The sequence below is a fragment of the Myxine glutinosa genome, chromosome 11 (genome assembly GCF_964187855.1).
Source record: "Myxine glutinosa chromosome 11, kmMyxGlut1.1, whole genome shotgun sequence".
NCBI lineage: Eukaryota > Metazoa > Chordata > Myxini > Myxiniformes > Myxinidae > Myxine > Myxine glutinosa.
In genome coordinates this window covers 5,498,031-5,514,312 of record NC_136271.1, presented here as the reverse complement: position 1 = coordinate 5,514,312, position 16,282 = coordinate 5,498,031, and the positions used below count along the sequence as shown (strand labels likewise).

Genomic DNA, 16,282 nt, shown 5'->3' with positions numbered 1-16,282 from the left:
GCCTGTGATGTTGATCATCGATTGTGTTTGAAGAGTGTGAATAAAATCAACGTCGTTGGCATTTGATAAATACTATGAGAATGCTTTTTTCAAACCGCATATGGAATAAAATCAAGTGGAAGGTGGAATGTTCCTTCAACATTATCATGCAAAGAACAATTAAATATCATGTGAATGTAATATTGTCCATGTGTGTGCTCACTAAAGATGTTGCTTAATGAGCTAAATATTAATTTAGGATGTTGTTGTTTAAAAGCCACGAACACTCCATTCATAATTTATGAATTGCACAGTGAAAGTTACTTTTTATCCCAAATTTTATTTTATCCCAGTAGTGAAATTCCTCGTAGTGTTCATTTGCTTTATAACGTGTACCCCTCCCCAGCCCTCCCCCTTCCACAGATCTACCGACGTCCTTGTTACCCTCACCAGTGGAGAGGGTCTTGCATTCGAGTCCGTTTGCTTTTGTCCGCACAGAATAAATATGATTTTCTCTACAACCGTGGGTCCGATTTGCAGGAAATTTTCACCATAGGTGCAACTCCACCTGTATAATTTTTTCTATAATTATGACGTCATAGGTCATGTGGTTCGGCCGCCATCTTGGAAAAACCGAAAAACTTTGCACCTCTATATCTCTGAAAGCGCTGCATAGAAAAACTTGAGACATGGCTCATTGTAAAGAACTCTCCATGTGGAATAACATCTGTGAATGATGATGTGATAGGTGCCTCCATTATGACGTCATAATTCGACGAGTACAAAACTTCATCCGATCAAGATGAAATTTCTTGAGCATAATCTAGGAATAAATTGGTGGAGATAAAAAATGATGGCGTCATCGGTCACGTGGTTCGGCCGCCATATTTGTTTTAACACAAAAGCCTTAAAAACCACTGAAAACACATCCTGGCGAGGGTTTGCAATCTCCGATTGCTCTTTCTCGTTCTCTTATGTTGTTGTGCTTGTGTGCTTCCCTCTCTCTCCCCCTCTTGTCTCCCACTCCCTTCATTCCATGTTTTATGTGTCTATGCATGTTTTCATGTTAAATGTGTTAGCTCTTACACGAGCCTCGATTCTGTACAGAAAAAAAAAAAATGTAATGTTTTGTCCCTTAATTAATTAATTTGATGAGGTAATGTGCTGTAGATGGTGTTACATCATGGTTCAGGAGATGGACACTGGAGCGGCTCATGTAATGACCTGCGGATGAAGTTGTGACGATTTTCACGAACCTGATGGCAGCATGAATGATTTACAAACGAATGAAGGCCTTTTGATTTTTTTTTTTTTACTTCTTTGCGTGGAATATTGACCACACAAGGCAGGAGACCACACGATGTGGGCTTCCTGCTTTATATGGCCAATGTTCCATGACAAGATTACATATTAAAGGTGCAATGTACCAACACCGAAACGGCCACTGATTTACTGACACCATTAGACCCTTGAGGTTGGCTTCCAAAGGTTGATATTCCACAATATATGGTTTGTGTATTTGACCGCGTCATTTGTCATTAATTTATACAAATTATTCTTTTTTGGTATGAACATTGTGTTCTCAGGTGAAGCTGAATAGCCGAGGCCTCATATACTCTGTTATACTTCTGTTGGCTTCGGTATCACTGGCGGTGAGTGAAACATCCGCACTGCTGGTGAAGCCTCGGGTCTCCGTTTGCACCATCACAAATCTGCATTTTGCCATTTCCGGTTTATTATCACGTCTTGTGGTTGAATTCGATGAAATAAGTACCGGTACTTGTTACAACAACAGGAAACATTTATATACTGTAAAATAATTGCCATTATACATTTATTTATTTTACAGTATATAATGCTCGTAGTGGAGCTGTCTCACTCACACACACACACACACACACACACACACACACACACACACACACACACACACACACACACACACACACACACACACACACACACACACACATCCCGCATCTCGCACATCACACACACACATCACACACACACATCTCACACACCTCACACACACACATCTCGCATCACACACACACATATCACACATACATATCACACATTTCACACACATCTCTCACACACATGACACACATTTCACACATACATATCACACATTTCACACACACACACACATCTCTCACACACATCACACACACACACACACACACACACACACACACACACACACACACACACACACACACATCTCACAGATCACACGCATCTCACATCTCACACATCACACACACACACACATCTCTCACACACACACACACACATCTCACAGATCACACACACATCTCACACACACACACACATCTCACAGATCACACGCATCTCACACATCACACATACACATCACACTCATGGATACACGAGACACAACACAGGGCTGTTAGACGAGACAAACAGACGCTGAGCTTGGGAGAAGTTCCATCACTTCCCGGGGCAGTCTGGATACCAGTGACGTCACAACAATGACACCACCGTTTTCACAGTACTCAGTGGGGCATTCCCTATGGAGGAAGTTCCTCCTCCCCATGGATGCCAACCTATGGGGATTGTGCGTGCTCTTGCTCATTTAAATGCTTTAAGTCTTCCGTATGACTCGGACGGAGTTTGAACCGCCGACCTCTCAGACTCCGAGCGGACGTTCTGACACCACAAAGGTGTATTGGAGAGTTTGTTGTTTGTAAGACTTTGGGAATGCCCCTTCGGATGGTTGTTCTGTGAAAACATAATGGATCATTACAGTTGGTGTGGTTAACCAATAAGATCAGCGTTGGATCGCCACAGCAGTAGTCTGACAGGATGGTGTACAGGTAGGCGGTAGCGCACTTATACAGGATGGTGTACAGGTAGGCGGTAGCGCACTTATACAGGATGGTATACAGGTAGGCGGTAGCGCACTTATACAGGATGGTGTACAGGTAGGCGGTAGGGCACTTATACAGGATGGTGTACAGGTAGGCGGTAGCGCACTTATACAGGATGGTGTACAGGTAGGCGGTAGCGCACTTATACAGGATGGTGTACAGGTAGGCGGTAGCGCACTTATACAGGATGGTGTACAGGTAGGCGGTAGCGCACTTATACAGGATGGTGTACAGGTAGGCGGTAGCGCACTTATACAGGATGGTGTACAGGTAGGCGGTAGCGCACTTATACAGGATGTTGTACAGGTAGGCGGTAGCGCACTTATACAGGATGGTGTACAGGTAGGCGGTAGCGCACTTATACAGGATGGTGTACAGGTAGGCGGTAGCGCACTTATACAGGATGGTGTACAGGTAGGCGGTAGCGCACTTATACAGGATGGTGTACAGGTAGGCGGTAGCGCACTTATACAGGATGGTATACAGGTAGGCGGTAGCGCACTTATACAGGATGGTGTACAGGTAGGCGGTAGCGCACTTATACAGGATGGTGTACAAGTAGGCGGTAGCGCACTTATACAGGATGGTGTACAGGGAGGCGGTAGCGCACTTATACAGGATGGTGTACAGGTAGGCGGTAGCGCACTTATACAGGATGGTGTACAGGGAGGCGGTAGCGCACTTATACAGGATGGTGTACAGGTAGGCGGTAGCGCACTTATACAGGATGGTGTACAGGTAGGCGGTAGCGCACCTATACAGGATGGTGTACAGGTAGGCGGTAGCGCACTTATACAGGATGGTGTACAGGTAGGCGGTAGCGCACTTATACAGGATGGTGTACAGGTAGGCGGTAGCGCACTTATACAGGATGGTGTACAGCTGGCGGTAGCGCACTTATACAGGATGGTGTACAGGTAGGCGGTAGCGCACTTATACAGGGTGGTATACAGGTAGGCGGAAGCGCAATTATACAGGATGGTGTACAGGTAGGCGGTAGCGCACTTATACAGGATGGTGTACAGGTAGGCGGTAGCGCACTTATACAGGATGGTGTACAGGTAGGCGGCAGCGCACTTATACAGGATGGTGTACAGGTAGGCGGTAGCGCAGTTATACAGGATGGTGCACAGGTAGGCGGTAGCGCACTTATACAGGATGGTGTACAGGTAGGCGGTAGGGCACTTATACAGGATGGTGTACAGGTAGGCGGTAGCGCACTTATACAGGATGGTGTACAGGTAGGCGGTAGCGCACTTATACAGGATGGTGTACAGGTAGGCGGTAGCGCATTTATACATGATGGTGTACAGGTAGGCGGTAGGGCACTTATACAGGATGGTGTACAGGTAGGCGGTAGCACACTTATACAGGATGGTGTACAGGTAGGCGGTAGCGCACTTATACAGGATGGTGTTCAGGTAGGCGGTAGCGCACTTATACAGGATGGTGTACAGGTAGGCGGTAGGGCACTTATACAGGATGGTGTACAGGTAGGCGGTAGCACACTTATACAGGATGGTGTACAGGTAGGCGGTAGCACACTTATACAGGATGGTATACAGGTAGGCGGTAGCGCACTTATACAGGATGATATACAGGTAGGCGGTAGCACACTTATACAGGATGGTGTACAGGTAGGCGGTAGCGCACTTATTACAGGATGGTGTACAGGTAGGCGGTAGCGCACTTATACAGGATGGTATACAGGTAGGCGGTAGCACACTTATACAGGATGGAGTACAGGTAGGCGGTAGCGCACTTATACAGGATGGTGTACAGGTAGGCGGTAGCGCACTTATACAGGATGGTATACAGGTAGGCGGTAGCACACTTATACAGGATGGTGTACAGGTAGGCGGTAGCGCACTTATACAGGATGGTGTACAGGTAGGCGGTAGCGCACTTATACAGGATGGTATACAGGTAGGCGGTAGCACACTTATACAGGATGGTGTACAGGTAGGCGGTAGCGCACTTATACAGGATGGTGTACAGGTAGGCGGTAGCGCACTTATACAGGATGGTATACAGGTAGGCGGTAGCACACTTATACAGGATGGTGTACAGGTAGGCGGTAGCGCACTTATACAGGATGGAGTACAGGTAGGCGGTAGCGCACTTATACAGGATGGTGTACAGGTAGGCGGTAGCGCACTTATACAGGATGGTATACAGGTAGGCGGTAGCACACTTATACAGGATGGTGTACAGGTAGGCGGTAGCGCACTTATACAGGATGGTATACAGGTAGGCGGTAGCACACTTATACAGGATGGAGTACAGGTAGGCGGTAGCGCACTTATACAGGATGGTGTACAGGTAGGCGGTAGCGCACTTATACAGGATGGTATACAGGTAGGCGGTAGCACACTTATACAGGATGGTGTACAGGTAGGCGGTAGCGCACTTATACAGGATGGTATACAGGTAGGCGGTAGCACACTTATACAGGATGGTGTACAGGTAGGCGGTAGCGCACTTATACAGGATGGTGTACAGGTAGGCGGTAGCGCACTTATACAGGATGGTATACAGGTAGGCGGTAGCACACTTATACAGGATGGTATACAGGTAGGCGGTAGCACACTTATACAGGATGGTGTACAGGTAGGCGGTAGCGCACTTATACAGGATGGTATACAGGTAGGCGGTAGCACACTTATACAGGATGGAGTACAGGTAGGCGGTAGCGCACTTATACAGGATGGTGTACAGGTAGGCGGTAGCGCACTTATACAGGATGGTATACAGGTAGGCGGTAGCACACTTATACAGGATGGTGTACAGGTAGGCGGTAGCGCACTTATACAGGATGGTATACAGGTAGGCGGTAGCACACTTATACAGGATGGTGTACAGGTAGGCGGTAGCGCACTTATACAGGATGGTGTACAGGTAGGCGGTAGCGCACTTATACAGGATGGTGTACAGGTAGGCGGTAGCGCACTTATACAGGATGGTATACAGGTAGGCGGTAGCACACTTATACAGGATGGTATACAGGTAGGCGGTAGCACACTTATACAGGATGGTGTACAGGTAGGCGGTAGCGCACTTATACAGGATGGTATACAGGTAGGCGGTAGCACACTTATACAGGATGGTGTACAGGTAGGCGGTAGCGCACTTATACAGGATGGTATACAGGTAGGCGGTAGCACACTTATACAGGATGGTGTACAGGTAGGCGGTAGCGCACTTATTACAGGATGGTGTACTTTGAGCTGTTTAGCCTGAGTTTCATTATCGAGACCCGTGTATAAACTGTCGGAGGCATTGATCGCACCACAGAGTATGCTGTCACCCAGACGGAGGTTGTGGTGGGTATCCCCACAGAGTATGCTGTCACCCAGACGGAGGTTGTGGTGGGTATCCCCACAGAGTATGCTGTCACCCAGACGGAGGTTGTGGTGGGTATCCCCACAGAGTATGCTGTCACCCAGACGGAGGTTGTGGTCGGTATCCCCACAGAGTATGCTGTCACCCAGACGGAGGTTGTGGTTGGTATCCCCACAGAGTATGCTGTCACCCAGACGGAGGTTGTGGTGGGTATCCCCACAGAGTATGCTGTCACCCAGACGGAGGTTGTGGTGGGTATCCCCACAGAGTATGCTGTCACCCAGACGGAGGTTGTGGTTGGTATCCCCACAGAGTATGCTGTCACCCAGACGGAGGTTGTGGTGGGTATCCCCACAGAGTATGCTGTCACCCAGACGGAGGTTGTGGTGGGTATCCCCACAGAGTATGCTGTCACCCAGACGGAGGTTGTGGTGGGTATCCCCACAGAGTATGCTGTCACCCAGACGGAGGTTGTGGTCGGTATCCCCACAGAGTATGCTGTCACCCAGACGGAGGTTGTGGTGGGTATCCCCACAGAGTATGCTGTCACCCAGACGGAGGTTGTGGTTGGTATCCCCACAGAGTATGCTGTCACCCAGACGGAGGTTGTGGTTGGTATCCCCACAGAGTATGCTGTCACCCAGACGGAGGTTGTGGTCGGTATCCCCACAGAGTATGCTGTCACCCAGACGGAGGTTGTGGTTGGTATCCCCACAGAGTATGCTGTCACCCAGACGGAGGTTGTGGTTGGTATCCCCACAGAGTATGCTGTCACCCAGACGGAGGTTGTGGTCGGTATCCCCACAGAGTATGCTGTCACCCAGACGGAGGTTGTGGTCGGTATCCCCACAGAGTATGCTGTCACCCAGACGGAGGTTGTGGTGGGTATCCCCACAGAGTATGCTGTCACCCAGACGGAGGTTGTGGTTGGTATCCCCACAGAGTATGCTGTCACCCAGACGGAGGTTGTGGTTGGTATCCCCACAGAGTATGCTGTCACCCAGACGGAGGTTGTGGTTGGTATCCCCACAGAGTATGCTGTCACCCAGACGGAGGTTGTGGTTGGTATCCCCACAGAGTATGCTGTCACCCAGACGGAGGTTGTGGTTGGTATCCCCACAGAGTATGCTGTCACCCAGACGGAGGTTGTGGTGGGTATCCCCACAGAGTATGCTGTCACCCATACTGAGGTTGTGGTGGGTATCCCATCTGCTAGCATTAACCGGCGGCCATTAAACACACCGCGGTGTCTTTCATCATCGTCTTATGGCCGTTTCCATGTTTGCATGTGTGAGCCATGATAAGCCATGATTCAGCTCATGGCTGCCTCTCCAATATTTGAGGCATGTTTTTATGGCCGGAAGCCCTTCCTGACGTCACCACAGAATCAGCAGTGCACCTAATCTTTGTCTAAAGAGACAAACCCTGCAATGACCAGGTGCATTTATAATCAGAGTTTCCTTCTCCATGTCTTTCGAGTCGAGTTGTCCGTGCTGCTCTCGTTTCTTGTCTGTATGCTCGATTCCGTCTGTCCTTTCTCGGCCACCACCCTTCGTCCTGAAACTCGGCAAACACCACTCCCATCCACAAGAGGAATGCAAAAAGGGAATCTCTCATCGAAAGATCAGCACATTTACCTCGAATTATAACCAAGGTCCTGGAATCCATCATTGCTGCTCATATCGTTTTTTCCTATTTTCACACAGCCTGATCTACGCCCATCAGTTTGTATCCGTGCCGGTCACTCAATGCTGGGCCCGTGCTCAATGCTGGACATGTTACTCAATGCTGGACATGTCACTCAATGCTGGACATGTCACTCAATGCTGGACATGTCACTCAATGCTGGACATGTCACTCAATGCTGGACATGTCACTCAATGCTGGACATGTCACTCAATGCTGGACATGTCACTCAATGCTGGACATGTCACTCAATGCTGGACCCGTGCTCGATGCTGGACATGTCACTCAATGCTGGACATGTCACTCAATGCTGGGCCCGTGCTCAATGCTGGACATGTCACTCAATGCTGGACATGTCACTCAATGCTGAACATGTCACTCAATGCTGGACCCGTGCTCGATACTGGACATGTCACTCAATGCTGGACATGTCACTCAATGCTGGACATGTCACTCAATGCTGGACATGCTTCTGCTCTTATCTCAGCAAGGGGCACAGGCCCTAAATCTCAAAAACAAAATGTCAGGACCGTTTCCCTGGACAAAAAAGGTATCTCAGGCATTTGACGCAATCTGGCATCTTGCTTTGCTCGCCAACCTCAGCCTGTGGCAAAGACTGCCTTCACTCCTGGGTTTCTGACTTCCTCCACTCACAAAGTCAACGTGTTGCTATCAATGGAACCCCATCCTCTCCTCTCCCATTGGAGGCTGGAGTTCCCCAAGGCAGTGTGTTGGGCCCAGTGTTGTTCCTCGTCTCCATAAACCACATCTCTGATTCAGTGGAAAACATTCTTTTCCTTTATGTAGATGACGGCACACGGTGTCTACAGTAACCTACCCCTTCTCACTGATAAAACTGGGCCCGACACACTGTCTTGGGGCACTCCAGCCTCCACTGGGAGAGAAGACGACAGGTGTTTCACTCTCTGCTGATCTGGAAATTATTAGATGCTGCTCTGATTAATGGGACATGTCCTCCAATCCTGGAAAACCTCAGTCTGCTGTTTCTCCAAAAGGATCACCAAACGGACCCACCTATTTATCACTATGGTCAGCCACTCAAAAAGGTTCAATCTCTTGAACATCTAGGCCTCACTAATGTATGACCTTTCCCGTGCCGTGGGAAGAGCAAAAAAAATACCAGCCGCAGACCGGGCATGCAACATGATTCCAAGTCTTTCTTGAAAAATTTGAACTTTCACGAATTTGATTTGAATTTTGTGACTCACTTCACGAATTTGAACTATTTTCAGTCTTCTTTCATCAGCCTTTGATCCCAACTTTGAAAATAACTGACCCTTCTCCATTTTCCTCAAAGCTTCTCAAGTTGCGGTCAACCTGACGCTCTCAGCGAAAGCCCCAAACACATTCTCCCATCTTTAGGTGAACAAGAAGCTCTGATCTATCAGACCATGTGATCATTGTCCCATCTTTCTGCTGTCCACACCACATCATTGTGGCAACACTAGTGGCGAAGGCCCACGATGATGGTACTCTGCCGGAAGTTGAACATGGGGGCATCATGCACGCAAGCTGGTATTTTTGCACGACATCTTAATGAGTTGATGCTTTGTGTTCGGAATCGAAAATACATCGTCGCATTTCTAGTGTGATTTGTGAAAGTTAACGATTCTTCCATCCTGTCTGGCTATGATCACTTTGATTCACCCACTTGAAGGCCGTCACCTGCCCGAAATACCTGTCTGTACTTGATCCACAAGCTTCTGACCGTAAACCGCACAATGTCCAAACTTGTCTGCAGAAACTTGGCAGAAATTGTCCTTTTTGCAATTGGCACACGTCATGTCATATCATCATCATCATCATCAATCATCATCAATCATCATCATCATCATCATCATCATGTGCCCCCGATGCAGATCGTTGGTGCTGCCAAAACAGTTAATAGGTTGCAATCCTGCCGGGTCGCCACTCACACTCAGGAAGTTGTCACTCAGGAAGGAAGGAACTCAGTCAGGAAGGAACTCACTCAGGAAAGAAGGAACTCACTCAGGAAGGCAGGAACTCACTCAGGAAGGCAGGAACTCACTCAGGAAGGAAGGAACTCACTCAGGAAGGAAGTAACTCACTCAGGAAGGAAGTAACTCACTCAGGAAGGAATGAACTCACTGAGGAAGGAATGAACTCACTCAGGAAAGAAGGAACTCACTCAGGAAGGAAGGAACTCACTCAGGAAGTTAATTCACTCAGGAAGGAAGTGAATTCTCCATCTCCATCTCCATGACTCCATCTACATCTCGCTGTCTGTTAATATGGACCAACTTCTATCTACCCATCCCAACTCTCTCTTCCTCATATGTTGTGATTTCAATTGTCACCATGCCAGCTGGTTGGGTGTGGGTACCTCTCTCAACAGCCATGGCTCTTCAGCAAAGGACTTCTGCGACTCACTGGGACTGACACAATCTGTCAATTTCCCGACCCGGATCTCAGTCAACGGAGCATCTTCTCTTCTGGACTTGGTTATGACTAACTTCCCTGAAAATGTCTGCTGCTCTTCTTCTGCTCCAATCGGCTCATCTGATCATGTGCTTGTCAAAGTGGACATCTCTCTGGCCATTCTCAGAGAGCCTCCTCAGCGTCGCGAGTCTGGCATTTCACTCAGGCCAACTGGCACGGTCTTCAAGCAGCCATCAATCATCTGGACTGGTCTCCCATCTCTACCACCTCTGATGTCAACTCATCCTGGGAATTCTTCCAAAGTAAATTGCTCTCTCTCATGCACAGATTTATCCCATCTCGTCTTCAGTTGTCATACCCTTCCTCCCGTCCATGGTACACGGAATCTTGTGGTGAGGCTGTTGCCCAGAAACAACTTGCTTTCGTCTCCTGGAAAGCCAATCCAATGGAAGGAAATCTCATTTCGTTTCACAAAGCCCAAAACAAGTGTGTGTCCACCCTCAGGAGAGCCAGGAAACTATATCTCTCCGTTCTCAGGACCGAACTCTCTTATCTGTCTCCCTCTTCCAAATCCTGGTGGCGTCTGGTCAAATCTGTTTCTGGTGTTTGTTCCCCCTCCATCCCCTCCCTCACCTCAAACGGCTACACGGCTGACTCCGCACATGAAAAAGCTGAATGCCTCAACTCTGTGTTTGCCTCTAAATCTTGTGTCCCAAACCCATCCCTCTCTGTACCCACCGTACCCAGTCGTACCCAGCTGCTCCTGGACTCTGTGTCCTTTCCTCCTGACAAGGTGGAAAAGTTTCTGTCAACCCTCGACTCTGATTCTGTAACTGGACCTGACGGCATCAGCCACGGGTCCTAAAATCATGTTCTTCCGCTCTTTCACTCCCTCTCTCTGTTCTCTTCACCCTCTCTTTTGCTCAAGGTCATCTGCCATCTGCTTGGAACTCAGCCAACATCACCGCTTTGCACAAAAAAGGTGCAAAAACAGATCCTAGCAACTACAGACCAATCAGCCTTCTCCCAATTATCAGCAAAGTCATGGAATCCATCATTGCTTCAGATATGAAATCTTTCCTCTTCTCCAATGGCTTGATCTCTGACCATCAATTTGGTTTCAGACCTGGTCACTCTACTCTGGACATGCTGCTTCTGCTTTCTCAACAATGGATGGAGGTCCTCAATGCCAAACAGGAAATTAGAGCTGTCTCCCTTGACATATCACGTGCCTTCGATATGGTCTGGCACCCCGCTCTGCTCACCAAACTCTCCTCCTTTGGTATCCACGGAAATCTCCACGCATGGCTGGCGGACTTCCTCTCTAGTCGTAGTCAAAGTGTGGCCCTGAATGGGTTTCTCTCATCTCCTCTTCCCGTTCAGGCTGGAGTTCCCCAAGGCAGTGTCCTGGGCCCTGTGCTTTTTCTGGTCTTCATCAATGATCTCTCTGACTCTCTTGAAAATCCTCTCTATCTCTTTGCTGACGACTCTAATCTCTGTCGCTCCATTGCTCATCCCTCAGATCGGCAGTCTGCAGCCTCCTCACTCTCTGCAGACCTGGTCAAAATCACAGACTGGGCAAACAAGTGGAACATGTCTTTCAATCCTGACAAATCTCACACTCTTACGATGTCTCTCCGAAAAGACCGACTGGACAACCCTCCCATCCACTTTCTGAATAATCCTCTCCAAGAAGTTCTGTCACTCAAGCTTTTGGGTCTCACTATCTGCCATTATCTTTCTTGGAAAAACCACATTTCAAATCTGGCCTCCAAAGCCAGTTGCCGACTGGGCATCCTCCATCGTGCGAAGTCCTTCCTTGGCACACCTGAGCTCCTCACCACATACAAGGCTTTCATCCGCAGCTCAATGGAATACTGCTCTCCCCTCTGGGCTGGTGCTCCTGCCTCACACCTAGCTCGTCTTCACGCTGTTGAAACCAAAGCATTCAGAATCATTGGAATCTCCCGCGATGAAGCTAACTCCAAGGGCCTCTCACTCACTCACCGCAGGCAGGTTGGTGGTCTTTCCGTCTTCTACCGACTCCTCTCTGGCCTTGCCCCCCCAGCTCTCTCTGGGCTCTGTCCCCCAAATATTCCTACAGGTCGCACAGGATCTGCCTGCAACCCTCTTATGGTTAAACTGCCAAAATCAAGACTCTCTGCTCACCTTCACTCCTTCATTCCTCTTTTCTCCTGCCTCTTGAACAAACTCCCTCACTCTCTTCAATCCCACTGCACCCTCCAGGTCTTTAAAACAGCTGTTCACCACCATCTCTTATCTTCCCCCATCCAAAACCTTGATCTTTTCTACCCCCACTAATTTAACCCCAAATCCTACACTTTTTTGAAATACCAACTTCTGTCCTGGAAGTCCTTGATCTCCTTGTGTTTTACACATCTCCCCGCCCCCCCTTCCCATGCCTCCTTCCCCCAGGCCCTCTCCCTCCCACACATCTCCCCGCCCCCCCTTCCCATGCCTCCCTCCCCCCAGGCCCTCTCCCTCCCACACATCTCCCTGCTCTCAGGTGTTGTGTTTGTGTGCTTCCCCTCCTCTCCCCATGTTGTCTTCCGCTCCCTCTTTTTATATATTTTGTTTGTCTGGTTGATTTGTTTGTGAAATAAATGTTAGCTCTCTCACGAGCCTCGATTCAGTATACAAAAAAAAAAAAAAATCACTCAGGAAGGAAGGAACTCACTCAGGAAGGAATTAACTCAGTCAGGAAGGAATGAACTCACTGAGGAAGGAATTAACTCACTCAGGAAGGAAGGAACTGATGAGGAAGTTAACTCACTCAGGAAGGAAGGAACTCACTCAGGAAAGAAGGAACGAAGGAAGGTACTCACTCAGGAAGGAAGGAACTCACTTTGGAATTTAACTCACTCAGGAAGGAAGGAACTCACTCAGGAAAAAAGGAACGAAGGAAGGTACTCACTCAGGAAGGAAGGAACTCACTTTGGAATTTAACTCACTCAGGAAGGAAGGAACTCACTCAGGAAAGAAGGAACGAAGGAAGGTACTCACTCAGGAAGTTAACTCACTCAGGAAGGAAGGAACTCACTCAGGAAGTTAACTCACTCTGGAAGGAAGGAACTCACTCAGGAAGTTAACTCACTCTGGAAGGAAGGAACTCACTCAGGAAGTTAACTCACTCAGGAAGGAACTCACTCAGGAAGTTAACTCACTCAGGAAGGAATGAACACTCAGGAAGGAAGGAACTCACTCAGGAAGTTAACTCACTCAGGAAGGAAGGAACTCACTCAGGAAGTTAACTCACTCTGGAAGGAAGGAACTCACTCAGGAAGTTAACTCACTCAGGAAGGAACTCACTCAGGAAGTTAACTCACTCAGGAAGGAATGAACACTCAGGAAGGAAGGAACTCACTCAGGAAGGAAGGAACTCACTCAGGAAGGAAGGAACTCACTCAGGAAGGAAGGAACTCACTCAGGAAGGAAGGAACTCACTCAGGAAGGATGAAGGAAGGAAGGAACTCTGGAAGGAATGAACTCACTCAGGAAGGAAGGAACTCACTCAGTAAGGAACTCACTCAGGAAGTTAACTCACTCAGACACCATAACTCACTGAGTAACTCAGGAAGGAAGCAGACAGACGAGTCGCCGAGTTTAACGTCCATCCGACGGTACGCACACTGACGAATGGGCCCTGCCTCTGAATCACCAGGATGGAAGTTTACATCTGGGTCGGGGTTCGAACCCAGGCTAAGGAGCTCAAGGTGAGTGTGGGTACCTCTCGACTAGTCCAGGCCCTCCTTCCAGCACATGCTTCATTAAGCGGTGTAAGTTCGGTTGCACACTTAAGTGAACATGATCATTGATTGTCGAATTAATTTTTAAAATGTTAATTAAATCGTTTTAATGTATTTTTTCCCCCGAATGTGCAAATATTAATAGAAGAGGCTGAAGGTGAAAATAATAACTTTGTTTGGAAAATGTAAAAATGACCGTTGAGTTCCCTCGTGTTGAGTCGATGATCATGAACATCCCGCAGGTGCTGGGAATCCACGTGAACAAGTGGAAACTGGACAAGAAGTTGGGAATGGGGTGCATCGTCCTGTACGTCATCTTCGTTTCCTTCTCCGTGCTCATCGAGTACAACGTCTTCACCTTTGTTAACCTGCCCATGTGTAAAGATGGCTGACCGTGTCCGGGCCGACACGGAAGGTAGAAACACCTGCTTGACCCGGTGTCATGGGCCGGAAGTCGTATGCAGGATTTCTGTCCTCATTGATGGATCTTCCTGTTTGGAAAGTCCACGAAGAATTTGGGCAAAAGACGACTGGAAAGCCTTGTCCTTGAATAACCATAATAATAATAACAATAATAATAACAATAGTAACAATAACGCTAAATTAATTTGCGGGAGGTGTAAGAGGCAGACCGTCGTTCAAACTCACTTAATCAGCAGCAGCACCATTCGTTCTGAAAATGTTTGTTAGAAGTTTTGAAAATTGCACATGAACATTTCCACATAAACCTTTGGATGTTTTCAATGTGGAAATAAATTCGGGTTTGAAATATAATTTTTAGAAGGATTTACAAACTCTAAATTGTATAAAGATTTATAATGAAACTAAAAAAGGACTAAACCCGATCCTCTCCCTCACTGTGTTTGCCTCATCTTCTCTCCCCCTGTCTCCCCCTCTCCCCTCTCCCCTCCCCTCTCTCTCTGTCCCCTCCCCTCTCTGTCTTCCCCTGTCTCCCCCTCTCTCTATCTCTCTCTCTCCTCCTCTCTCCTCCTCTCTCCGTCTCCCCCTCTCCGTCTCCCCTCTCTCCTCCTCTCTCCGTCTCCCCCTCTCCGTCTCCCCTCTCTCTTTCTCTCTCTCTCCTCTCTATCTCTGTCTCCCCCTCTCCGTCTCCCCTCTCTCTTTCTCTCTCTCCTCCTCTCTCTGTCTCCCCTCTCCGTCTCCCCTCTCTCTTTCTCTCTCTCTCCTCTCTATCTCTGTCTCCCCCTCTCCGTCTCCCCTCTCTCTTTCTCTCTCTCCTCCTCTCCCTGTCTCCCCCTGTCTCCCCCTCTCCCCTCTCTGTCTCCCCCTCTCCCCTCTCTGTCTCGCCCTCTCTCTCCCTGTCTTTCTCTCTCCCTCCCTCCTCTCCCTCCTCTCCCTTCTCTTCTCTTCTCTTCTCTTCTCTCTCGCTGTGTTTATCTTATCCTCTCTTCTCTCTCTCTTCCCTCCTTTCATGTTTGTTCATTGCTTCGCTTGATACATTTACCCTGTGTCACCTTGCTCTTCCATGAGCCTCAATCTTGCGTGTTGAAACAAGGCAACCCAATCTGTAGGTGTATTCAGTGTTACAGTTGCTTGTTTAATGGTTTCACTTGTTCTTTATGGCGAATACTATACCTATTGTATTTGCAAGAAAGTGAGTTGGAAGTGCAAGGGAGTAAATCAGGAAAAACGAATTTGGGGAAAAGGAGAAAGAAGGAGCAAGCTATGGGGTTGGGGTGGAGGGGTATAAAAGGGTAAATAAATAGAGGAGAAAAGGTGTTTTTGAATCGGGTACGCAGGTAGATGAGGGTGGGGGTGGGGAAATAGAGATTGTCAAATTGCTGCCATTTTGCATACGTAATATGTTTAGTGATCTAATGATATGCACAGTAGTTATGAAGCAAATTTTGACAGAGGTATTAAAATGTAAATAAAAGCAACATAAAAATTAAATAATGTCATACCTTTATGGATCGTTTGTACAGAGTATCCGGTTCCCTTGTACGGAATGAAAATGACTCACCTGTAAAGTACGGCATACTAAAGTACACACATGCAAGTGGAACTATCTCGAGGAACTCTTGTGTGTGTGTGTGTGTGTGTGTGTGTGTGTGTGTGTGTGTGTGTGTGTGTTTGTGTGTGTTGTGTGTGTGTTGTGTGTCTGTGTGTTGTGTGTCTGTGTATTGTGTGTGTGTTGTGTGTCTGTGTGTGTGTGTTGTGTGTGTGTGTGTT

At 48.0% G+C, this 16,282-nt stretch overlaps 1 protein-coding gene across 1 annotated transcript in view; it reads left to right on the top strand.

The window, feature by feature from the left end:
- Positions 1–15,079, top strand: part of SLC24A4 (solute carrier family 24 member 4) — a 247,878-nt gene extending 232,799 nt beyond the window's left edge. The window contains exons 16-17 of the mRNA XM_078765934.1: positions 1,566–1,631; positions 14,335–15,079. Of these exons, the coding sequence (XP_078622060.1) occupies positions 1,566–1,631; positions 14,335–14,484 (216 nt within the window). The 3' untranslated portion in view covers positions 14,485–15,079. The remainder of the gene's footprint in view (positions 1–1,565; positions 1,632–14,334) is intronic.
- The last annotated feature ends 1,203 nt before the right edge of the window (positions 15,080–16,282 follow it).